Here is a 26,064-nt window from a genome sequence, read left to right as displayed (position 1 = left end):
GGATGATTTTGCTGTTTTCTGTTCGTCTGCTAGTGGTGCAACAGTGATCCATCAATTGAAACTTACAGTGCATTTATTAGAGGAGTGGGCTGCAAAAACAGGTTTTCAGTTTTCTGCAGATGAGTGTGTATGTTTATTTTAATCATTCTCACCGTATTTATAATTTACGTGAGGGATGCCATTCTCCATCTTAGAGACTCTGTGAGGTTCCTGGGTCTCATTTTTGACTCAAACTGGTCATGGTTGCCTCACCGGAGAGATCTGAAAGCCAGAACCCTGAGGGCACTAACATCATAAAGTACCTTAGCCACAGGTCTTGGGGAGTGGGCAGGGTGTATTTGCTCCTGTTTTATAGAGCTTCTGTGCATTTGCGGTGAGACTATGGGTGCACGGTGTGTAGATCGATGAGGCCTTCTTATTTGAAAGTCATTGACACTGTTCATCACGAGGGGATTAGACTGGAGAAAGGTGCTTATAGGACCATCCCCATACCCAGTCTCTGTGCTGAGGCTGGAGAACTGCCACTTACAATTTGATGGCACTCCTCATGGTGCGTGAGGCATGTATGTTTCTTGCAGCTACAAATTCACCCACACACTTTATTGGTACTCATCCCTCTCTAGAAAGCCTTTTTTACTATTGTCCATGAGCAACAAGGCCATTTGGGATCTACGTGTGACGTGCTGGAGTTACTTGGAATGGAGTACAACATTTGTACCTAGCAGACAAAGTAGTCCAGAATATCGAGGATGCCTTTGTCCAACTACGACAAATGGGGAAAGAGATGTCTTTCTGCTGGGTATCAGGACACAGGTATTGCAGGGAACGAAAGGCCGGATCTAGCAGCCAAGGAGTAGCGCTGTGATCCTCAGGTATTTCATTGTGGCATCCTCCTGCATGCTATCACAACACTGTTGAGGTTCAAAGTCATGTGTTGATCAGAAGGCAAATGGTTGTAAGAGACAGACACAAATCTGTGTCTAGTAAAGCCCATGGTATGGTCCTGGCATACCTCCTTCAAACCATGTTCTGCGCTCATAGGCAGCACACCGCGCCTGATACAGGCGGCGCTCAGGAACCACAACACAGCTGCAACTCCTGATGATGGGCTTATAACAGTCCGAAAGCAGTCATGTGAAAATAAAGTAATTTACAACTGAAGTGGTATTTTCAACCTCTGCCATGCTGATGGGATGAGGTCCTCCTTAGTCACCTTTGCATATGCCACAGCCCTATGAAGCATGGCTTCTTGCTTCAGTGAGAGGACTCTCCAGTGTTTGTTGCTTGTGGTGTACAGATCACATCACACCACATCTTTTTGGACTGTGTTTTATTTTCCAACCAACGGGCCATGGTGGATTGGCTGCTGGATCTGCTGTCTATTTTAGCTAACTTTAAAACGAATGTCGTTTGAGTTTTAAAGTTTTGTGAATTGTCCAACACTTTTCCCAAGATTTTAGGAGAGGGGTTTAATGTGTTAACTGGCTGACTGGCTCATCCAAGTTTTATTGTAAGTGGTCAACAAGTGACATTTCCTTGTGCTTTTCTTTTAGCTTCTTTGTCTTTTACTTGTGCACTAATTTCATGTGTAGCTACTTTTGCTCTTTCTAAGTTGTTTTAACATACGAGATACAGTGACTGTGCAGTCATTTTGAGTGTATGAGTGTGCAACAATTTTAGAGATTATCCCCACAATTGTTTGTTTTAATGACTGTAAAGGTGCTGATAACCTCACCATCGAGTGCCCATAAGATCCAAACACATGCAATACACCGAAAACAATAGTATTTGTCTATGTTCCTTGCGATATTGTATCACAGGTTGTATTACTTGAGTGCCTGAAATTTGTCCTTTTTCTGAAGTTGTTGTTTTGTCTATGGATTGTAGCAGAGTGGAATCTAAGGTATCATTAACACAGGTTAGATTCTGTGTAAGTAATGTGTGTGGTGACATGATAATTGAGTCAACACCATAGCTGCAAACAGGCATTGATATATATATTTGGGGACATGTTGAAAATGTGTGCCCCAACTGGGACTCGAACCCGGGATCTCCTGCTTACATGGCAGACACACTATCCATCTGAGCCACCGAGGGCACAGAGGATAGTGTACCTGCAGGGACTTATTGCCTGTTTGCAGCTAGGGTGTCTCCTTAATTATCATTTCATTCTAGAGAAGCTGCATGGTCATCAGTGGTATCTTTCAGGAACAGATACTACCTTCATCTATAGTTAAAATATGGCTACTGGACCATTGACCTTCTTGTGCGAATGTACATGCTATGCCTCAGCTCGTATGGGAGTTGGTAGATTAATCTGCCACGAGCAATGTGTGTGATGGACAGACATCTATTAGATGCACTACGAATATAGTGGTGTGGACATATTGGGAATATGGGTCTCTTGGGGAGCGTGCAAGAGATAAGTCCCTGCAGGTGCACTGTTCTCTGTACCCTTGGTGGCTCAGATGGACAGAGCATCTGCCATGTAAGCAGGAGATCCCGGGTTCGAGTCCCGGTCAGGGCACACATTTTCAACATGTCCCCAATGATTTATAACAATGCCTGTTTGCAGCTATGGTGTCGACTTAATTATCATTTCATTCTAGAGAAGCTGCAAGGTCATCAATGGTATCTGTTCTTTAGGGAACAGATACTACCTTCAAATATGTGTGGTGGTTCCTCTGGCAAAAACAACACTGGTCAGGACACATTTATCATTGCTTTGCCATAAAAAAAGGTTGTACATGTGGAAGAATCCTGGAGATACTAGAAGATGTCAGATAGATTAAATAATGGTAAGACAGAGATTTAAGAACCAGGTTTTAAATTGTAAGACATTTCCAGGGGCAGATGTGGACTCTGGCCACAATCTATTGGTTATGAACTGTAAATTAAAACTGAAGAAACTGCAAAAAGGTGGGAATTTAAGGAGATGGGACTGGATAAACTGACTAAACCAGAGGTTGTACAGAGTTTCAGGGAGAGCATAAGGGAACAATTGACAGTAGAAGAAGACAGTAGTAGAGAGTAGAAGAAGAATGGGGTGCTCTGAGGGATGAAGTAGTGAAGGCAGCAGAGGATCAAGTAGGTAAAAAGATGAGGGCTAGTAGAAATCCTTGGGTAACAGAAGAAATTATGAAATTAATTGATGAAAGGAGAAAATATAAAAATGCAGTAAATGAAGCAGGCAAAAAGGAATACAAACGTCTCAAAAATGAGATCGACAGGAAGTGCAAAATGGATAAGCAGGGATGGCTAGAGGACAAATGTAAGGATGAAGAGGTAAGATAGATACTGCATACAGGAAAATTAAGGAGACCTTTGGAGAAAAGAGAACCACTTGTATGAATATCAAGAGCTCAGATGGAAACCCAGTTCTAAGCAAAGAAGGGAGGGCAGAAAGGTGGAAGGAGTATATAGAGGGTCTATACAAGGGCGATGTACTTGAGGAAAATATTATGGTAATGGAAGAGGATGTAGATGAAGATGAAATGGGAGATACGATACTGTGTGAAGAGTTTGACAGAGCACTGAAAGACCTGAGTCGAAACAAAGCCCCGGGAGTAGATAAAATTCCATTAGAACTACTGACGGCCTTGAGAGAGCCAGTCCTGACAAAACTCTACCATCTGGTGAGCAAGATGTATGAGACAGGCGAAATACCCTCAGACTTCAAGAAGAATATTATAATACCAATCCCAAAGAAAGCAGGTGTTGACAGATGTGAAAATTACCGAACTATCAGTTTAATAAGTCACAGCTGCAAAGTACTAACATGAATTCTTTACAGACAAATGGAAAATCTGGTAGAAGCCGACCTTGGGGAAGATCAGTTTGGATTCCGTAGAAATATTGGAACACGTGAGGCAATACTAACCTTACAACCTATCTTAGAAGAAAGATTAAGGAAAGGTAAACCTACCTTTTTAGCATTTGTAGACTTAGAGAAAGCTTTTGACAATGTTGACTGGAATACTCTCTTTCAAATTCTAAAGGTGGCGGGGGTAAAATACAGGGAGTGAAAGGCTATTTACAATTTGTACAGAAACCAGATGGCAGTTATAAGAGTCGAGGGGCATGAAAGGGAAGCAGTGGTTGGGAAGGGAGTGAGCCAGGGTTGTAGTCTCTCCCCAATATTATTCAATCTGTATATTGAGCAAGCAGTAAAGAAAAAAAAAAGAAAAATTCAGAGTAAGTATTAAAATCCATGGAGAAGAAATAAAAACTTCGAGGTTCTCCGATGCCATTGTAATTCTGTCAGAGACAGCAAAGGACTTGGAAGAGCAGTTGAACGGAATGGATGGTGTCTTGAAGGGAGGATATAAGATGAACATCAACAAAAGCAAAACGAGGATAATGGAATGTAGTCGATTTAAGTCGGGCGATGCTGTGGGAATTAGATTAGGAAATGAGACACTTAAAGTAGTAAATGAGTTTTGCTATTTGGGGAGAAAAATAACTGACGATGGTCGAAGTAGAGAAGATATAAAATGTAGACTGGCAATGGCAAGGAAATCGTTTCTGAAGAAGAGAAATTTGTTAACATCGGGTATAGATTTAAGTGTCAGGAAGTCGTTTCTGGAAGTATTTTTATGGAGTGTAGCCATGTATGGAAGTGAAACATGGACGATAAATAGTTTGAACAAGAAGAGAATAGAAGCTTCCGAAATGTGGTGCTACAGAAGAATGCTGAAGATTAGATGGGTAGATCACATAACTAATGAGGAAGTATTGAATAGATTGGGGAGAAGAGAAGTTTGTGGCACAACTTGAGCAGAAGAAGGGATCGGTTGGTAGGACATGTTCTGAGGCATCAAGGGATCACAAATTTAGCATTGGAGGGCAGCGTGGAGGGTAAAAATCGTAGAGGGAGACCAAGAGATGAATACACTAAGCAGATTCAGAAGGATGTAGGTCGCAGTAAGTACTGGAAGATGAAGAAGCTTGCGCAGGATAGGGTGGTGTGGGGAGCTGCGTCGGACCAGTCTCAGGACTGAAGACAACAACAACATGTCCATGATAGTAGCTGGAAGATAAAATTGTCTTCCTGGTAATTCACATCTAATTCTATTAATTAACAATCCATTGACTTGCAATTCTAGTTTCATATTCCTGGTTGGTTTACTGTTTTTATAGCAAGCAATAATTACTGTTTCAGTTGTAAATGTGGATTAAATCCAGTGATCTTTGATTTTCTGGTATTTTGACTGGGGAACTTAACACTTTTTTTATCACAGTCTACTACTTCCATTTCTCCTAAAAACAACTTCATCTTACATGCTGGCTGTTCGTTTGTATCACTCTTGTTGGAAAAATAATATTTTCTGTAATACAGTCTTATAAATCTGCTACAGATGTACTGACATAAGCATCTCACTGTGTAGAAACTAATATTACTTTGTGAGTTTTTATCTGTATCCATTTCCCAGTTGTGGTGTTTAAAGTTTTGATATCTTCATTATCTCATTATCCACTGTTCCAAAAAAAGTTTTTAACAATTTCCTTCCTGCATCTGACCAACCTTGTTCTCTACATATTAGTGTTTGTGGTACTATTTCTGTTAACTGTTGAAACTGAAAACTCAGTTTGTAATAAGAGAGTTTTAATTCCTTAGAGAATAGGAACTACCATCGATCCCCTCCCTCCTTTACACATGTAAATAAACACAGAACGTGACGAGTAAAGAAAAGTAAGACTAACCTAAGTAACTGAAAAATACTATATATGTACTTTACATGAAATTTATCCTATTTTTTAGACCTAAGTGCATAAGATTGGTTTCTCTGATGTTCCTTTTTCCTTTGTAATTTTCTTTTTATGCAATGGTTGAAGGAATCTGTGGCAGTTCATGAGTCTCACATCCAAATGGTTTGATTCTACTTAACATGGACTGTAGAATTGTACATGACAACTGTAATTTTATGTTGATTGGTAAAGTCATTTTGATAACTTGGTAAGGTCCATGATACTTCAATAATTTTTATTTTTAAATTTTTTAAATTTTGGGATATATAGATTACCTAGTAGTACCCACTGTCCTATTGTGCATTGTAGCAGTTGACTTGTTCATTGCCTAATATGTTCTTGCTTTTGTAAAGCTTTTGTGTTGGCACGCTTTACACTTTGCCAAATTTCTCAGAATTTCTTTGCAAAATTTTTCATTGGTTCACCCTGTGGACACAGTTTTGTTTGAACTACATCAGAAGGTGATGACATTTTTCACCCATATATTACCTCGTACAGTGAGAGGCCAGTCCAGGATGAACTTTTGAATTATATGCACCCACAACAAAATTTAAATATGTGTCCCTATCTGAATGCTATGCATTTATGTAATGACTCAATATTTTGGATAAAGTATGGTGAACTCATTCTGTCTGTCCATTCATTTGAGAGTGAAATGGACTAGTTCGTAGCAAGCATAAACATTATGTCTGTCCATTCATTTGAGGATGGACTGGATTAGAACGTAACAAATATAAGCAAGATAACTGTGACATTAGTTCAGATGCAGAGTTAGTTCCCTGGTCTGCAATGATGGTCTCTGGCACACCAAATTTCAGTAACAAGTTGTTTACTGTATTACCATGGACACCTTCTCATCTGGGATGGCTGCCATAATTGAATATCATGAAATATGATCTAACATCATAGGGAGGTATTTATTACCCACTTGTGTTGTGTTAAAAGATCCTAAAACATCCAATCCTAGCTTAGAAAATGGTCTATCAGCTTCTGGTAGTCTCTGTAGCTGAAGTTTTTGGTGACTTCAGTCTGTCTTTTTGCACACAGAATGCAGTTTCTTACATACTTTTCTACATCACTAATCTACATTTGACATTAAAATCTTTCAGCTACATGTTCGTGAGTTGTTCTTTTCCCTCCATGACCTGATAAGATTTGGTCATGTGCCTGACATAATACTTCTATTCACAGTGCTGTGGGCATTACAACACAAGCTCTGCAAATTGTAGATCTGCATAGCAAGCCTACTTGCATTTCAGACTGGGGTTTGGCATGAAACAATTGACACTCACTGTCAGCTGATTATGCCTTTATTCGATCTGCCTGGCTTCCACTTACTAATTGTAAAACTGCTATCTTCTCGCTTAGGTTATCAGTATTTTTATCTTCAACTCCTGAATTAAGAATTACTTCATACTCGAAGTCACTTAATTTTAATGCCCACTTGTTAATCGACTTAATGGATCTATCAACCCAAATAACCATTTTAAAGATGCATAACCTGCAATTGCTTTGAATTTAGAACCACACAAACAGCAACGAAAATAAGAGGTTCCGTAAGTAACTGTCAAATAATTAGTTTCATCCAGTTGTCTGCAGGTATATGCCACATGTTCTATCCAATCAACAATCTGCCTTAAAATGCAACCAAAAGCATTGTTGGAGGAATCACATGCAAGTTTGAATTTCTGTTCAGAATCAGGAAATATTAACACTGGATCTGATATTAATATCTCCTTGAGTTTCTCGAATGCTTCTTGACATTGACCATTGCACAGCGACACTCACTATACTCAATTGCTGCATGACCATACCATCTACAAGTAGAACAAGCTATTGGTATGAACTTAGTGCATGGTTCAATATGACCCAAGGAATGACAAATAGTACATCTCACCAGTACTAAATATGTGTCTTTGGAATTTTCTCTGAATTCTGACAAATCAACAGGTTTCGTAGTTTTCACGAAAGATACTTTGGACATAGCACACCCATCAGTGTACCTTAACTCTACCATATCACAACCAAAGAAAAATATCTTTCATGCTTCCTGCATTACAGTTACTGCTGCAGTGTGTAAACGTCATGGTTGCAGACCGCCGCCTCTGAATTTCAGGCATTGGAGTCAAACAGTTATGATGATGGTATCGGAATGCACACTTCTGCCAGCAGTTTACAGAGCCCCACACAGAGACGCCGCTATGTGTGGTTAGGATAGTTGTTGGGAACCTTTGAAGTATCAATAACACTAGTAAAACATTATTACAGTTCAGTCTTTTATTCTCAGTGTCATTGTTCTTCCGCACCAGCCTCAACAGTTGCTCATTCAGCTGCATGTTGGATTCTAGCTGACGTCGGCTGATTCAGCTCAGTGATTGCGTGCCCAGGATGTGATGTTAGTGAACCTGGCGCTGCGGCAGACAACCGGCAACCAGGCACAAACATTGCCCAGGACAAAGTGATTTTGTGCTGGCTGCTGGAATGCACTCGGTCCCACTCCGAATTCTACAATGCCCCTTGATGACCCATACACAATGTACCTGGTGTTTGTAGTTGTACAGTAGGTTGATCTCCTCCTAACCCCTGGTAGATGTCAGTACTCAAAGGCACCTGAGTGTTGAGCAGGAACGTGGTCCCCAACAGGCCCTGTTGCTGGCTTCCAGATTGAAATCTGCTACTGGCAGCACTCTGCAATGTGGCGTTGTTGGAAGACCATCAGTTTCTCCATCAGTAGCTGGTAGGTGGTGAGCAGCATGAAGTTCATCATGTGAAGGCCATCTCTTGAGTAAATCTTGGTCTATTCATAGACTGTGCTGGAGCATCTAGGACATAGATTCACTACAGTGTGGTAATCATGGCATCGAATGCTATTAGAGTGAATGCAATCGATCCCAATGATTATCTCATGACGAGAGCTGGAGAGCTGTAATATTTAAAAGAAGCTAGTGTGAGGCTTGGTTCGCAATGACCACATGCATTGTCCTTAGTCTGCTATATTAACTTAAAAGGCTGTTAACTGCTGTGTCATTTCCTTGCTATGTACTCTTGTGAAAGAGACAAGATAATCTTGCAACATGTCTTACAAGCTAACAAATGTGCTTGTATCACTTCCTTCAATTTTCTGTCACAGTCTCCTTTCTGCTTAGTGTGTATCCGCACTTGACATATGGTGTCGTAGTATGTCATCGACCTGACCTGCTTGTGACATTCTGGCTCACTTCCAAACTTGTCTCTGGCATACCTTGAGTTTGCCTGTGGCAATATGAATGAGTCTTAATAAAAATTTCCAATTTCTACCCATTAATTTTCTCTGCCATAACAGTGGGAAATCCAGGTTTTGCGTCCTGGTCTGGCACAAATTTTCACTGTTGTCATTCCCGGTACAGGTCATGGCTGTTCATATTCGCAGCTGTGAATACATTTGATGTATTTCATAGTGGTTGTAGTCACCATAGTGCCTGTTCTTTGAACACACATGCATGTGTGAAAGAACACTGCATTGTTCTTGTTAACAATAGAGGGACTGCAGTATCATAATAATTTTAGTGTCTTATGTAGTGACTGAATATCATCAGTAACAAAAACCATTAAACAGTAAATGAATTGAGAAGTGAATGTAAGAAATCCAAGATCCTTAAAAAAATTCTCTGCAATATGTGCATCTATCTGCTGTACAAAATATTGTAATTGCTCCAATCTACTGAATAAAAACTTTGTTTACTGTAGCTACATTTGCCCCACAAGATAAAGGAGAGAAAATATGCAAAATAGGGTCTTTGGGTGGACAACTATTGATGCCACATCCCTTTACATTAACATTCCTGATGCCCATGGCCTTACTGCATTGAACACTATCTTTCCCAACGCTCGATAGATTCCAAATCTACTACCTCCTTCCTAATCACCATGACCAACTATATTCTACCCCACAGTTACTTCTCCTTTGAAGGCATTACCTAAAAACAAATCCGGGGTGCAGCTGTGGGCACTCACATGGCACCATCCTATTCCAACGTATTCATGGGCCATCTAGAGGAATCCTTCCTAAAAACCCAGAATCCCAAATTCTTCACCCGGTTCAGATTCAATGATGACATCTTCAGGATCTGGATCGATGGTGAGGTCACCCTATCCACATTCCTCAAGAACCTCAGCGCCTTCTTCCCCATTGCACTTCGCCTGGTCCTACTCAACCTAACAAGCGATCTACCTTAATGTTGACCTCCACCACAAAGATGGCTACATCAGTACCTCCATCCATATCAGACCTACCAACCACCAGCAATACCTCCACTTCAACAGCTGCCATCCACTCTATACCAACAAGTTTCTTCCATATAGGCTACCATCCCATGGCCATTGCATCTGTAGTGATGTGCGGTCCCTCCCAAAGTACACAAAGGGTGTCACTGCAACCTTCGCAGACCATAATTACTCTCCCAACCTTGTACAAAAACAGAACTCCTGTGTCTTATCTCTCCAATTACCCACCACCTCCCAAAGTCCCACTGTCTGGCCACAGAGGAGCATTCCAGTTGTGACTCAGGAGAACTCAGGACTGGAGCAATTGAATCACATTCTCCGGCAGGGTTTCAACTACCTCTTGTCATGCCCTGAAATGAGAAATGTCCTACCCACTACCCTTCCCACCCCTCCCACAGTGGTATTCCACCCACCGAACCTACATAGTGTAATATTGTGGTGTTGCAGTTCTTCTTCTTCTTCTTGTTATGTCCGTGCTTGCTACACAGTATCCTTGTCCATCCCTACACAGCTCCTGCTCCCAGCCTCTTGGCTCATATGCATTTAATACACCTAGATACAAGACCTGCCCAATACATCAACCCACCACTACCTGACTCAATCTGGTCACAAACATCACCTATCCCACAAAGGCAGGGCTATCTGTGAAACCAGTCATGTAATCTACAAGCTACGCTGCAATCACTACACTGCATTCTATGTGGGCATGACAACTAACAAGCTATCTGTCTGCATGAATAGCCACCGTGTGTCCAAGAAACAGCTGGACCACCGCATTGCTGAGCACGTCACCCTACACGCTGTTCTTCATTTCAATGGCTGCTTCACAGTCTGTACCATCTGGCTCCTTCCCACCAACACCAGCTTTACTGAATTGCCCAGGTGGAAATTCTCCCTGCAATATATTCTATGTTCCTGTAACTGTCCTGGCCTCAACCTTCGCTAGTCTTTGTCCATACCCTCTAGCCGCTTCCCTGTTCTTATTCCAGCACTGCATAGTTCTCTATCCCATCAACACACCCACAGTCTTTTTACCTCTCTCCTTTTTTGCTTCCTCCTCCACGTCCCCCTTCCTGCTGTATTCTATCTTAGGTCTTCCTCGAATACTTTTCAAAATTTTCTTATTTCCAGTTTTGCATGTTACTGCATCATATTTAAGACTGTCAGAAAATAGTCTCAGTTGTTTGACTGATTACACTGTTAGCTTAGGGGTTGATCTATCATGTAACCACAAGATTTTAATAATCTGTAGCAAACATGATCATTGTGTGTGTTGTTATGCCCAGAAATTTGATTAATTTACGGTTATCTGAACGTATCCTGTTGTTGCTCAGAAAAATGATGAGTTTTATTTGTGTCTCATGATTTTAAAACACAACACCACTCTCAGCGTTCTCTCCTTTTTACTTGATCATTTAATTGGCTTTTCTTTGATAAATCATTTTTCTGTTTGACGAAGAAACAAGAAGACTGGTTTATATAATATTTAAATAACCTTAGTCTTTTGTGTTATTTGAACCACAGCTATTCCCTTTTATCTGTTAAATTCATTGTTTTGATAACTCCGGGATCCTCTTATAGCTCTCAAAAGCTTCCAATGCTAAATAGTTCTTTTTCCTGTAATTTGTTAGTTATAGAACACAATAGCATTCATAATGGCTTTAATTATCCATATTTTTAATTGCAGTAAATATTGTAAATATCAGTTAAATTGATTTTTAGTGTTATGCATTTACATCACATTTACTAAACTGTTCATGTTCTCTCAGGTGTTGCTAACAGAGAAATGCACAAACCTTAACTCGACATACAAGATATTACAATATCAGAATGCATGATCATGCTACAATACTCTCATTTCAGTTTTTTCTTGATACTTCAGTTAAAAAGAATACAAAGCTCTTTTTTAAAATAAGAATGCAATAAATGCAGAGTTCTGCAACACTGAACTCTGGGAGTTTCTTCCATCATGGTTGTCACATTTATTATGATGGGAGCTGGTTCAGCATGTGAGGATACTGCCATCTAAATGTTTCATGGGTTGTTCATTCAAGATAAAACAAAAAGAAACTGAGTGAAGTGGCAAACTGGTTAGCAAACTGGACTTGCATTCAGGAGGATGACAGTTCAAACCTGCATCCGGCCATCCAGATTTAGGTTTCCTTGATTTCCCTAAATTGCTTCAGGCAAATGCTGGGATAGTTCCTTTGAAAGGGCACAGCCAACTTCCTTCCCCATCCTTCCCTAATCCAGTGGGACCTATGACCTCGCTGTTTGATCCCCTCCCCCACATTAGCCAGCCAACAAACAGAAATACACCTTCATTAAATATTGGTTTCAAGTAAAAACATGCACATATATAATCAAGTCTTGATACTTTGTGTCACACTTTGGTAACTAGTAGAACTATTCTATTTTAGTGATGCAATGAATTTTTCTATCTTCTTTCGAGATGTATTTTTAAAACTAATATCTGTTGTTAGTGAATATGGGATCTGATGAAGTAAACTTGATGTCTTGATGTATCTGCATTTGGTTGTGTATGGGTGTGTGCAATGTTTCTTGTCACTGTGAGAAGGCAGTAATCTAGTTTTATGGCTAATTATTTTTCAGTGTGTCCCCATTTACACCTCAGCCATTTACTTGCGACTCAGTTTTATTTGTATTGCTATTTTTGTTTTTTGTTGTTTAATAATGTTCCAAAGAGTTTTATTTTTTGAGCACAGAGCTTGTATTTCACTTTTTTAATGACAGACTGGGCGATTTTACCATAATGATGGGTATAGAATTCATCTCTTGACCACTGCTTTTGTGAAGGTTCAGATCTCTCTGCCTTGCACAAAATACTTTACACCCACCAATTATCCATTCATTGTTCTTGATTGTGTTACATATTACTATTTTTTATTTTGGAGAAAACAATATTCGAAGTGCTATAGGAGTATGTTTAAATGTTAGTTAAATTTTTCAACTGCACTGTATGCTTCATAAATCTCTTTCCATTGTTCTGACCTCTCTCCAATACTGTGATCAAATCATTACTTATGATTCTGTGATACAACACTTTTGTTATATGATCTGCATAGTTTATTGTTAGCATTTGACCATCATGTTTTGATAAACCATTCACCATTGCTTTTATGTATCAGTCACTGAAGGCTGATACTAACTCATTACTTATCCATGCTTGCATTCAGGAGAAGGCACTTTACACAAAGCTGCAATGTTTGTAATAAAGAGCCAAGTGTCAAAAAAGAAACTACTTGACCCTGTCACATTGTGAGGATGAACTGTGGGACACTTTCTAAAGTTCTGCCTATGTGGAACCCCAGTCGAGACCATTGTTAAAAAATTGAAGAACATTGCTTATGGTTTTAGTTTGGAAACAGAATGCTGTATTGATACCAGAACTATCCAGTATTGTGCTTTACAGACTGTAGTTGTAGAGTCTAACATTATGTTTTGAGTAGTTTTTTGAGTAGAAGTCTCACAACAGTCTAGCCATTAACTTTGTCACCATAGTAATTTTTAATTTATCAGTTGTTGCACTTTATTTAGTAGAGTGTGTGTGTGTGTGTGTGTGTGTGTGTGTGTGATGGATACGAGGGTTGGAACTTAAATAGTGGCAACTATTTATTCACAACCGATACAAAAGAGTTACATGTTTGCACCTGTTACTGTCCTTCAAAGTAGTCACCAGTGTTGTATAGAACCCGTTGCCAGCGATGGGTAAGGCATAGTATACCATTAGCAGAGCCTGTTCTGTTGATGGTGCAAATGGAGCGGTCTACTGCCTGTTGAATCTCTGGAACAGTTCTGAAGTGAATGCCACGAAGTGGTTCCTTCATCTTCGGAATCACATCAAAGTCACTTTAAGTCCAGGGAGTATGGTGGATGGTCCCCCTGCGGGTTCGGGGGTTAGACTAGGCCCGCGGTATTCCTGCCTGTCGTAAGAGGCGACTAAAAGGAGTCTCACATGTTTCGGCCTTATGTGATGGTCCCCTCTCGGGTTTGACCTCCATCTTTCTAAATTTTTCCGAAGAGCGAGCCAATTGGGGAAGGGCGCCTTACATGGTGCACTGTATCCGTCGTGCATTGAGACCTTTAGCCGGCTTTTTCGTCGTTGCAATGGTGTCCCGCTCGTTTTCCATCTCTTGGGCGAGGATACGTCCCTGGGTACGATTACCACGCTGCACTCTGCAGTGTTGCTTTTAACTGCGACGACGACCTTGGACTTTATTGCACCTAAGATCCAGCACGGTAGCCAGTCCGCTGTGGTGGGGCCACCATGTACCATCTTGGTTGTAGCCCCCTGACAACACAGGGATCGCTCTACTGATGCCTGCACCGTTACCTCCCCACGTATGCCAAGGAGTAGATGCCCATCTCCCTGGGGCATCGGGACTCCCGGCAATTGCCATCCTGCCAGGTGGCTATTGCTGCGGCTGGGTGGCGCCCGTGGGGAGGGCCCTTGGTTGGAGTAGGTGGCATCAGGGCAGATGACCCGCAATGAAGCGTGGTACATCATCTCTCGCTGGTGGGCCTCCACCAGTAGTCTCTAAGCGATCGAGGTCTAACCTCAATGGAAAGAAATTTGATCAGAGATCATTTCCCTCCCTGGCCACTCCATGGGAGGAACGTATGGCAAAAGAAGGCATTGGAGAATATTCACCCCGGTTCCTTGTGTGTACGCGAGTTGATGGGGAATCGTTTCTGTCAACCAAGCCCCAGTTTTTTGTGGAGCATTTAGAGGACAAGTTCGGGGAGGTGGAGGGCTTGTCCAAAATGCGCTCTGGTTCAGTACTCATCAAAACAGCATCCTCTGCCCAGTCACGGAGGTTGCTCAATTGTGACAAGTTGGGGGATGTTTCCGTTAGCATCACGCCGCATAAGAGTCTCAACATGGTCCAGGGTATTATATTCCACAGGGATCTTCTTCTGCAGTCCGACGATGAACTACGAGCCAACCTAGAACGTTGAGGTGTTCACTTCGTCCGGCGCGTCCATCGGGGTCCAAGGGATAATCAGGTAGCCACCGGTGCCTTCATCTTGGCCTTCGAAGGTGATGTTTTACCCGAAAAGGTCAAGGTGATGGTTTACCGTTGTGATGTGAAGCCATATATCCCTCCTCCGATGCGGTGTTTTAAATGCTGGAAGTTCGGGGACATGTCATCTCGCTGTACTTCCAGCATCACGTGTCGGGATTGTGGACGTCCTTCGCATCCCGATACTCCATGTGCCCCGCCTTCTATCTGTGTTAACTGCGGAGAACACCATTCCCCCTGCTCGCCGGACTGTAGGATATTCCAGAAAGAAAGGAAGATAATGGAATATAAGACCCTGGACCACCTGACCTACCCCGAGGCTAGACGGAAATATGAGAGGCTCCATCCTGTGGCAATGACGTCAACCTACGCCGCTGCTGCAACGAAGGTTCTCCCATCATCACGAATCAGCTCTAAGATCGGTCAGCATCCACCAGCCCCCTTGCTTGTGGGGGGCACTTCACAACCTGTTGCTCCTGCTCCATCTACTTCAGGAGCAACACCCCCCAAATCATCGGGGACATCAGTTCCCCCTTCCCAGCCGGAGAAGAGTAAGACTTCTTCGGCTACTCTCGCAAGGAAGGGGTCCCTTGGGGACCTCCCTTCGCAAGTTCCGACCAGCGGGACAGCAGACACCCGCAAGTGGCTCACACAACCACCAGTCCCTGGTCGTAGGGCCTCACGGTCATCGTCTGTCCCTGAGACTGACCCTGTGAAGCCCTCTAAGCCCTCCAAGCCTGAACCACCGAAGGCACAACGAGAGAAACAGAAACAGACCCAGAATAAAGTCCCCAAGAATAACAACATTGCGGTGGCACCCGTCCCACCGCTTCCTACAAGCTCTGCCTCTGAGGACGAGGTGGAGATTCTGGCGTCCGCTGAGGACCTCGATCTGGCCGGTCCCTCGGACGCAATGGATGGCATTTGCATGGGTGCTCCATCGGAGGCAGCAGGTGACCCAGCAGTGTAATCTGCCTTCCCAGTCCCGTCACGCCTTTCCCAGCCATGGCCAACACCATCCTCCAGTGGAACTGCAGCGGTTTCTTCCACCATCTTGCTGAGCTCCGCCAACTTATCAGCCTTCACCCTTTCTTCTGCATTGCTCTTCGGGAAACTTGGTTTCCAGCAATGCGAACCCCCGCCCTCCGTGGCTATCGGGGTTATTATAAGAACCGAGCAGCTTATGAAAGGGTGTCTGGTGGCGTCTGCATATATGTCCTTCACACTCTGCACAGCGAGTCTGTCCCTCTCCAGACACCTTTAGAGGCTGTCGCTGTACGGGTGTGGACGCCACAGGCTGTTACCGTCTGCAGTCTTTACCTTCCACCGGATGGTGATGTCTCGCAGCATGTCCTGGCTGCACTGGTGGCCCAATTGCCGCCACCTTTCTTGCTATTGGGCGACTTCAACGCCCATAACCATCTGTGGGGTGCGTCAGTGGCAACAGGTCGTGGCGCCATCGTTGAGTATTTATTGTCGCAGCTCGATCTCTCGCTGTTAAATGATGGTGCCTTCACACACTTCAGTGTGGCGCATGGCACATACTCTGCCATTGACCTTTCAATCTGTAGTCCTCGCCTCTTACCGTCTGTCCAATGGCGTGTGCATGACGACCTGTGTGGTAGTGACCACTTTCCGATCTTTCTGTCACTACCACAGCGTCACTCTTCTGGGCGCCCTAGCAGATGGGCTATGAATAAGGCTGACTGGGACTTGTTCTCCTCCACTGCCGCTATTGAGCCTCTCTCTACTGATGACATTGATGCGGTGGTTCAATCGGTCACCACTGGCATCGTTACTGCCGCCGAATCTGCCATTCCCCGTTCTTCTGGGTCCCCTCGGCGGAGGGCTGTGCCTTGGTGGTCGCCTGAGATCGCTGAAGCGATTAAAGATCGCCGGCGGGTGCTCCAGCGTCACAAGCGACATCCCTCCATAGACCACCTTATCGCCTTCAAACGGCTCCGTGCGCGGGCCAGCCTCCTTATCCGCCAAGGCAAGAAGGAGTGCTGGGAGCAGTATGTGTCCACCATTGGCCTCCATGTCACTCCATCGCAAGTCTGGGCCAAGATTCGACGCGTCTACGGCTATCGGACCCTTGCCAGCGTCCCTGCGCTCTCACTGAATGGAGCAGTTTGTACTGACTCCGACGTCATTGCAAACCGCTTAGCAGAGCATTTTGCTATGAGTTCCGCTTCTGCGAATTACCCCCAGGCCTTCCACTCCATTAAAGAGCGGATGGAACGTCCGAGCCTTTCTTTTTGCACCCACGCTTCTGAATCTTATAATGCTCCATTCAGTGAGTGGGAATTTCACAGTGCCCTTGCCGCTTGCCCTGATACCGCTCCCAGGCCCGATCGCATCCACTGTCAGATGCTGAAACACCTTTCAGTGGACTGCAAGCGACGCCTCCTCGACCTTTACAACCGTCTCTGGGTCGAGGGTGAGTTTCCGTCGCAATGGCGGGACAGCATTGTCATCCCCGTTTTGAAACCGGGCTAGAGCCCTTTGGAGGTGGACAGCTACCGCCCCATTAGCCTCACCAACGTTCTTTGCAAGCTTCTCGAACGGATGGTGAGCCGGCGCTTGAATTGGGTACTGGAGTCTCGGGGCCTTCTGGCTCCGTCTCAGGGTGGGTTCCGTAAAGGCCGCTCCGCCGCCGACTATCTGGTGAGTCTGGAGTCGGCCATCCGTACTGCCTTTGCCCACCGTCAGCATCTGGTCGCTGTCTTTTTCGACATGCGAAAGGCGTACGATACGACATGGCGTCATCACATCCTTTCTACGCTTCATGGATGGGGTCTTCGGGGCCCTCTGCCGATCTTTATCAGAAATTTTCTGTCGTATCGTACCTTCCGCGTGCAAGTCGCGGCCTCATATAGTTCCTCCCACATCCAGGAGACCGGTGTGCCACAGGGTTCTGTTTTAAGTGTCTGCCTGTTTTTAATAGCCATTAACGGGCTCGCTGCAGCCGTGGGAAATTCAGTCTCTGCTTCCCTGTATGCTGACGACTTCTGCCTTTACTACAGCTCTACTGGCATTGCAGCTGTTGAACGTCAGCTACAGGGCGCTATCCGCAAGGCGCAGTCTTGGGCTGTAGCTCATGGGTTCCAGTTTTTGGCAGCCAAGACCTGCGTTATGCATTTCTGCCGGCGACGTACTGTCCACCCGGAGCCGCAGCTTTCTCTTAACGGCGAACTTCTTTCAGTGGTGGAATCACACAGGTTTTTGGGGGTGGTTTTTGATGCCCGGTTGACTTGGCTGCCTCATATCCGGCAGCTCAAACAGGCGTGTTGGCGGCATCTCAATGCTCTGCAATGTTTGAGCCACACCCGCTGGGGCGCCAACCGCCTTACCCTGTTACGGCTCTACCAGGCGTTAATCCAGTCCCGTCTGGATTATGGGTGCCTGGCTTATGGTTCAGCATCCCCGTCTGCGTTGCGGGTGCTTGACCCAATTCTCCACAGCGGGATACGCCTTGCCACTGGTGCTTTCCGCACCAGCCCTGTGGACAGCATACTGGTGGAGGCAGGTGTCCCTCCACTGCGGTTACGACGCCAACAATTACTGGCTGCTTATGCTGCCCATGTTTTTAGCTTGCCCAGGCATCCAAATTACCGTGTGCTGTTCCCACAGTCAGTCGTCCATCTGCCAGAACGTCGGCCCCGGTCGGGTTGTCCGATCGCCGTGCGCGTCAAGGAGCTTCTCTCCGGGCTTGGATTTTTCCCTGTTCCACCTCCTTTCCGGGCCACTTTGCGTACACCCCCGTGGTGTGTTCCTCGCCCTTACCTTCGGCTCGACTTGGCACAGGGCCCGAAGGACTCAGTCCTTCCAGAGGCCTTTTGCCGCCGCTTTTATTCCATCCTGGCCACGTATCAGGGCTCTGGAATTGTTTACACTGACGGTTCGATGGTTGCTGGTCGTGTCGGTTATGCGCTCACTCTAGGGGACCATTCCGAACAACGTTCCTTGGCGGCTGGCTGCAGCGTTTACACTGCTGAGCTGGTCACCATCTTTTGTGCCCTAGAGTATCTCCGCTCCTGCTCAGGTGAGTCCTTCGTTATCTGTAGCGACTCCCTGAGCAGTTTACGAGCTCTCGACCAGTGTTTCCCTCGTTCCCGTCTGGTGATGTCTATCCAGGAGTCCCTGTCTACTCTTGACCGTTGCGGCCGCTCTGTGGTCTTTGTTTGGACCCCAGGCCATGTTGGGATCCCCGGGAATGAGAATGTTGACCGCCTGGTGAAAGAGGCCACCAGTCAACCACCTCTGGAGATTGGCCTCCCGGCGACTGATTTGCGGGCACTATTATGCCGCAAAATTTTTGATTTATGGGACACTGAATGGCGCAACCTGCCCGTACCCAACAAACTCCGTCATATCAAGGCGTCGACGACTGTGTGGTGGTCGCCCATTCGGTTCTCCCGCCAGGAGTCTGTTGTCCTCTGCCGGGTGCGCATTGGGCACACTCGGCTGACACACGGCCACTTATTGCGCCGTGAGGACCCACCTCTATGTCGCTGTGGCTCCATTTTCTCTGTGGTGCACATTTTATTGGAGTGTCCGTTTTTAGCTGTGCTCAGGCAGACGTTCGCACTGCTTGACACGCTCCCTGCCCTTTTATCTGATGACCCTGCTATGGCTGGCTTAGTATTACGTTTTATTCGGGCAGGGGGTTTTTATCATTTAATCTGAGTGTTTGTGTTTTATTTTATTGTTTTGTGTTCATTCTGGCTTTTGGCCTACGGTTTTAAACTCGGTTTTTAATGTGTTCTCGGTGGTTGGCTTTTCCTTTTTTTTGTTCCTATGGTCGGCCAACCACCGTCACACTCTGTGTGATTTAATTCGTTTTGCCTGGTCTTTATCTCTGTTTCTCTTGTTCTGTGTCATCTGTGTTCTGTTCTGTTAATCGTTTTTATTCTCTGTGGGTGTTTTTAGGATTTGGAAAAAGGGACCGATGACCGTAGCAGTCTGGTCCCTTTAATCCCACAAACCAGTATGGTGGATGGTACGGTACTTTCCAGTCCCATCGACCGAACAAAGCAGCCACAGCTTACACTGTATGCGCTCGCGCATTGTCGTGCAAAATGATGGGAGGGTTGTGCAGAAAGTGTCACCGCTTCTTTCGCAGAGCATTATGGGTCACCGTAAAAGTCAAAAGTGCGTCATAGCCGCAGTATGGTGAAAGTTACGGTGAGTCTCGTGTACGACTGTGATGGTGTTATCCTAACGCATTACGTTCCTCCACAGCAGACCATCAGTGCACAGTATTACTTTTCATTTTTGGAGCATCACCTGTGACCAGCTTTGCGAAAGAAGCGCAACACTTTCTGCACAACCCACCCATCATTTTGCATGACAATGCGCAGGCGCATACAGTGCTAGCTGTGGCTGCTCTGTTTGATTGATGGGCCTGGGAAGTACTGTACCATCCACCATACTTCCCGGACTTAAGTAACTTTGATTTGATTCTGAAGATGAAGGAACCACTTCGTGGCATTCACTTCAGAACTGTTCCAGAGATTCAACAGGCAGTAGACTGCTCCATTTGCACTGTCAACAGAACAGGCTCTGCTAACAGTATACTAAGCCTTCTACATCACTGGCAACGGGTTCTACACAACACTGGTGACTACTTTGAAGGACAGTAACAGGTAAAAACAACTAACTCTTTTGTAATGGTTGTGAATAAATAGTTGCCACTATTTAATTTCCAACCCTCATAGTATAGATAGATTGACAGATTGATAGATGAGAGAGAGAGAGAGAGAGAGAGAGAGAGAGAGAGAGAGAGAGAGAGAGAAGGAATCTGTTTTGTGTATTAGACATTAGACCCTCATTGTATTGCCAGTTTGAAATGTAATTATTTGTATGTTCTGGACATAATTTTTTGTTTGTTGAGAAGTTATTTTGTCTTTTCAATTCTTTACTAGATCTAACTTTTATTTTCCCAGGAAATTTCAGCCAAAAGTGATGGCAAAGCACTATGAAAACCATTTACGTCGTCTTATGACATCTCTTGGTGACTACAGAGGAAGAACTGGCTATCCTAGGCACTGGCCCAACACACTGGAAAACTATGAATTAGTTGTAGAAACGTGAGTGATTGTGTTTGTAGAATACAGTTGTTAATCTTTTATGTATTTTAATTATTTTTTTCTTTCACACTCATAACCCCATACTATGACAATGAAAGTAGGCCAGATGAGGTATGTCTGTTATATTTATACGTAACAACTTTATGCTACACATTAATTTTACAAAATTCAGTACTTGGCTAGATCTGTTGGGGAGTGATGTGACAAGGATTATAAGATACAGTTGGGTTGCAGTACCATGATGTAAGTTGCGCGCGTGTGTGTGTGTGTGTGTGTGTGTGTGTGTGTGTGTGTATGTACGTATGTACATACGTATGTATACACACAATATGCTCTGGAGAAGAACGCAAATTTGTAGGGTGAGTTGCTATGTCGCGGTCCACACAAGTAATGGGAACGCAGCTGGGTTATGTCTTCGACAACTCTCAATATTTCAACAGGTAATCATCTCATCATTTTCAAGGCACAAGTGCAACAAGAGAGTGCTGTGCTAGGATGAGGGCCATGCCAAAAAAGAACCATACTAAGGCATATGCAGCAAAACAACACACACACACACACACACACACACACACACACACACACACCATACCCAACCACACAACCAAAAATGCTGAACATCAGCAGTTATCAATAGTGAGTGTCAGTTAACACTGGGTAAACAAGCATCATTAACACTGCCTCTCTGTTGTTTGACCAAGGAGAGAGTAGGATTCCAAGTGGGATTTAAACAAAGACTCTATCCCTATTTATAAAATCAGTTGCAATATTATGAAAAGGGAAGTTGCTACTCACCATATAGCAGAGACACTGAGTCACAGATAGGCACAACAAAAAGTCTGTCATAAAAAAGCTTCCAGCCAGTAAGGCCTTTGTCAAAAATGTGAAAGTCTTTCTGTTCTGCCTATCTGTGACTCAGCATATCTGCTATATGGTGAGTAACAACTTTCCTTTTCATAATATTGTTATAGAATCAGTTCTCAACATCTTCTTAATATCGCTCTCCAAATAGCTACAAGTGTATGCAAGAATCTCTGTGTTGTGTTCCATAGGATGACCACTACCAAGGCAATGTTGTGCAATAGCAGATTTGCTCAGCTATTGTAAGTGTGTGTAGTGCGTATGCTCTGTATGCTGGCTCTCCGCAGTCCTGTGTTCTGACCAGTGTATGACACATCACAACTGCATGGGATATGGTAGACCCTAGCCTTATGCAAAATAAGACTCTGAAATTGTTATCTTACCTAGGGACAATGGCAATGCTATAGTTGTGTTAGTCAAACAGGATTTTGTTCAGTAGATGAGTGTTTACTATCTGATCCAGCTTATCGCAGAGTCAGTGCTGATCCGACAAAAAGGATTGAGAGGAAGACAAACAATCTCCTGAAGAAATGTTCCTTATCACAACAGACTCTCAAGAGCCATAACTCTTATTCACAAGGAAGGGATTCAGCTTAGGCCTACTGTCAGTAACGTTGGTGCTTTGACATACATGTAGCAAAAAATCATGCTACTCTGTTAAACCCTCTAGTAAGTCAGTGTGTACACCGCATTAGGAACTTGGCAGATTTCATATATCAGTTAGAGAGATTGTGCTTGAATGAGTCTGATATTTTAGTAAGTTTTGATGTGGTCTCTCTCTCTCTCTCTCTCTCTCTCTCTCTCTCTCTCTCTCTCAGCATGCACATTCCTCTGTTTCACTTGTTACAGCTGGGTACAGATTAAGTTTGCTCTTGAATTAACTAAGCTGTTTTGACATGCAAGAATATCCACGTATATGTTATTCAGTGCCCATTACTATGATCAGACAGATGGATTTGGATGGGGAGCCTTTTGTCACCTATAATTGCCAATTTTTTTTATGGAAGATTGTGAGAAATGTGCCCTGGAGCCAGCAATGCTGAAACCTGCATGCCTTATATGAAGCCAACTGTCACTGATTTGTATCTACAGACTGATAGTTCTCATCACCTGGCTCAGCGTGATGAGATACTACATACTCGTATTTTGGTTCATAGGGGGCACGTCATATCAGACCATGAAAGTTTGTCAGCTGAGTTAGCCCATCTCACTCACCTTTTGCCAGAATGGGTTTAGTGCAAGACAGATAAGATATGTTGTGGTATTGACCAACTGTGAATTGGGTGAGTGGTGAACATAAAGAGGTGATACTTAAGTCTGTGATCTTGCAGCTTTACTCATGTAGCATTTTGAACAGAGTTGGTTGTATTCTGCAGGAACATGATGTGAAATGTGCTTTTCGGTCACCATAGAAGATTATGGCCCTTAGCCTCTGTAAAGAATGACCTCGGTTTCTGCAACACTGGTATCTACCACAACTCTTGCAGGTTGTGGCATATCATACAGGGGTTATTATTTTTTTTTAACATATGGCTTACAGAATTATAGGTCACAAGTACATATGTTAAAATGATACAAAATCAGACAAAATAATATGACACAGAGAAAGTACGTAATGAAAGCTGGAGAACCAGGATTAGCTAAAAGAGGTTGAGATAACCATTTTCCGTCATAGCTGGATATGGAATGACACTAGCCAGTTTATTACTGCTGATGTTGCGTCGGCAATCTCTTCCCAGATACCCATGAATTTTCTTTCTGAGCAGTCACGTAAAATGTGCCCCAGCATTTGTTCCAGTGTTTTGAAGCCACATTGGTCTGCACTGGTTATTCTCCATATACATGTAGTGTTGCTTTTGTCATGGTGTGGCCAGTTCTGACACAAGTGTTGGAGCTTCATATTTTTCTTGGTAGGTTCACTCCCAGTTACTGGAAGGTCAGGTCTCTTTTACCTAACTTCTTATGTCCACAGAAGGGTGTCCATGGATTTATCTGTTCTTCTCTTAAATCATAGCTTTCTGGGCCTTTGTTTACCCAGATTGATTCTCTAGATTTTAATCAGGTGCATGGTAAATTGATCAGTATTTCATGAATTGGGAAGATCTTTGATGAAGGCACAACTTCACCTAGCTTGCACTTCTTCATCACTATCAATGTGAAGTCCTTGAAGGTGTTCAGTAAACTGTGGAAACAGATGAAAATCAGATAGGCCAAATCAAGAATGTATGGACGAAGATCAGTGGTAGGGAACCCAAGGCACTAGATTGTTACAGATGTTGCAGCACTTATATCAGTGCGAAGTCATTTAAATTATGGAAACAGATGAAAATCAGATGGGGTCAAGTCAGGACTGTATGGATGATGAACAATGGTAGCTACCCAAGGTGTTGGATTGTTGCAGATGTCGCAGCACTTGTATGGGGTCTGGCATTGCTATACCGAAGGAGTGTGTGCTCCTTGTGTGGATGAACCTAATTACAGGATGCTGTTTCTCATAGTTACATTATACCCTACCATGTTACACACTATAATTTGGAGCTGTATACCAGCAGAGGGCTGCAAATATATAGACATGAAGAATAAAGATGTAGAATGTCAATAACCTTTGTTTTAATTAGAAAGCTTTAATAGCTTTCACATAAAAAATTCAGAGGCTTTACTTCCCAGCAAACCATCATGTTTTGAATGTGAAACAATGGATTTAGTGGGGCTGTCGCTGGCCTGGCAACAATGGCTGTTTTTTATCATTTTACAGACTGATTTCATATCTGTGTAGCTTGCAAATACACAAGGGGCAAAAATAGCTAATACTGAGAAATCATGAAATAAAGTGTTTATTTAAAAAATAAAAACGGCCTCTGCAGGACGACGACTTTCATGAAGAAATTTGCGGCACCTGTGGAACCATATATACAGGAGATCTACTAACATGAAAGGAGAAATAGGTGTCTTCAGAACATTATGAACACAAAACACTGAAAACAATGTCTACACTATGTCACCCTTAAGCAGAACAGTCATACCATCTGTAGTAATCACACATAACAATGAGAGTATCATCTGATTACTGTAATTTCAATATAATAACTGTTGACACTTAAGCAACAAAAGCAAAAAGTGTCAGCAGTAAGTTAAGAGAGAGAAAATACAACGTAATGATTAGAGGCTCACCAAGCTTTGTGTGGGGCGTATTGAAGACCCCTATAGACTATCAGAATACTCATATGAGAATTATCAAGGTATAATTATTAGAACATACACACATCAAAAAAGGTTTTGCATCATCCTGGTTCCCAGAACTCCTGAAGATAGACGTTGAGTGTGGATATTGTCTCACAGACACAGTCCATTTGACTGTTCAGAGATGTCACTAAACCTGCCCAAAGATGTAATCAATCATGCATGAGCAGTGCCTATTAGACGGAAGGGGTCTGACAGCTGATCGATTCCAGTTATTCCACCAGGAAGGAGATACACGGCTTGTGTTGTCTGTAGCTCAACAATGTGTAGATGGTCAATACTACGGTGTGATTGTGTCCACATTGTACTTTATGCCAGGAAGGGCTCTCAACAAGGAAAGTGTCCAGGCGTCTTGGAGTGAACCAAAGCGATGTTGGTCAGACATGGAGGAGATGCAGACAGACAACCATGACGCCATGCAGCCATGCAGCGTAGAGATGGGCCCAACAACATGCCGAATGGACCGCTCAGGACTGGCATCATGTTCTCTTCACCGATGAGTGTCGTATATGTCTTCAACCAGACAGTCCTCAGAGATGTGTTTGGAGGCAACCTAGTCAGGCTGAACGCCTGAGACACTGTCCAGCGAGTGCAGCAAGGTGGAGGTTCCCTGCTGTTTTAGGGTAGCATTATGTGGGGCTGACATACACCATTAGTAAGGCGTCGTAATGGCTGTACAATACGTGAATGCCATCATTCGACCAATAATGCAACCATATTGGCAGCATATTGGCGAGGGATTCGCCTTCATGGATGACAATTCGTGCCCCCATCGTGCACGTCTTGTGAATGACTTCCTTCAGGTTAATGACATG

General features: G+C 43.7%; 1 protein-coding gene across 1 annotated transcript in view; it reads left to right on the top strand.

The window, feature by feature from the left end:
* Positions 1 to 26,064, top strand: part of LOC126236323 (T-cell activation inhibitor, mitochondrial-like) — a 356,623-nt gene that overhangs the window by 307,653 nt on the left and 22,906 nt on the right. Inside the window, exon 8 of the mRNA XM_049945539.1 lies at positions 21,005 to 21,148. Coding sequence (XP_049801496.1) covers positions 21,005 to 21,148 — 144 coding nt within the window. The remainder of the gene's footprint in view (positions 1 to 21,004; positions 21,149 to 26,064) is intronic.

Source organism: Schistocerca nitens, chromosome 2 (genome assembly GCF_023898315.1).
Source record: "Schistocerca nitens isolate TAMUIC-IGC-003100 chromosome 2, iqSchNite1.1, whole genome shotgun sequence".
Lineage (NCBI taxonomy): Eukaryota > Metazoa > Arthropoda > Insecta > Orthoptera > Acrididae > Schistocerca > Schistocerca nitens.
The sequence above is the reverse complement of the archived record's forward strand: the minus strand, read 5'-3'. Positions and strand labels throughout refer to the sequence as shown.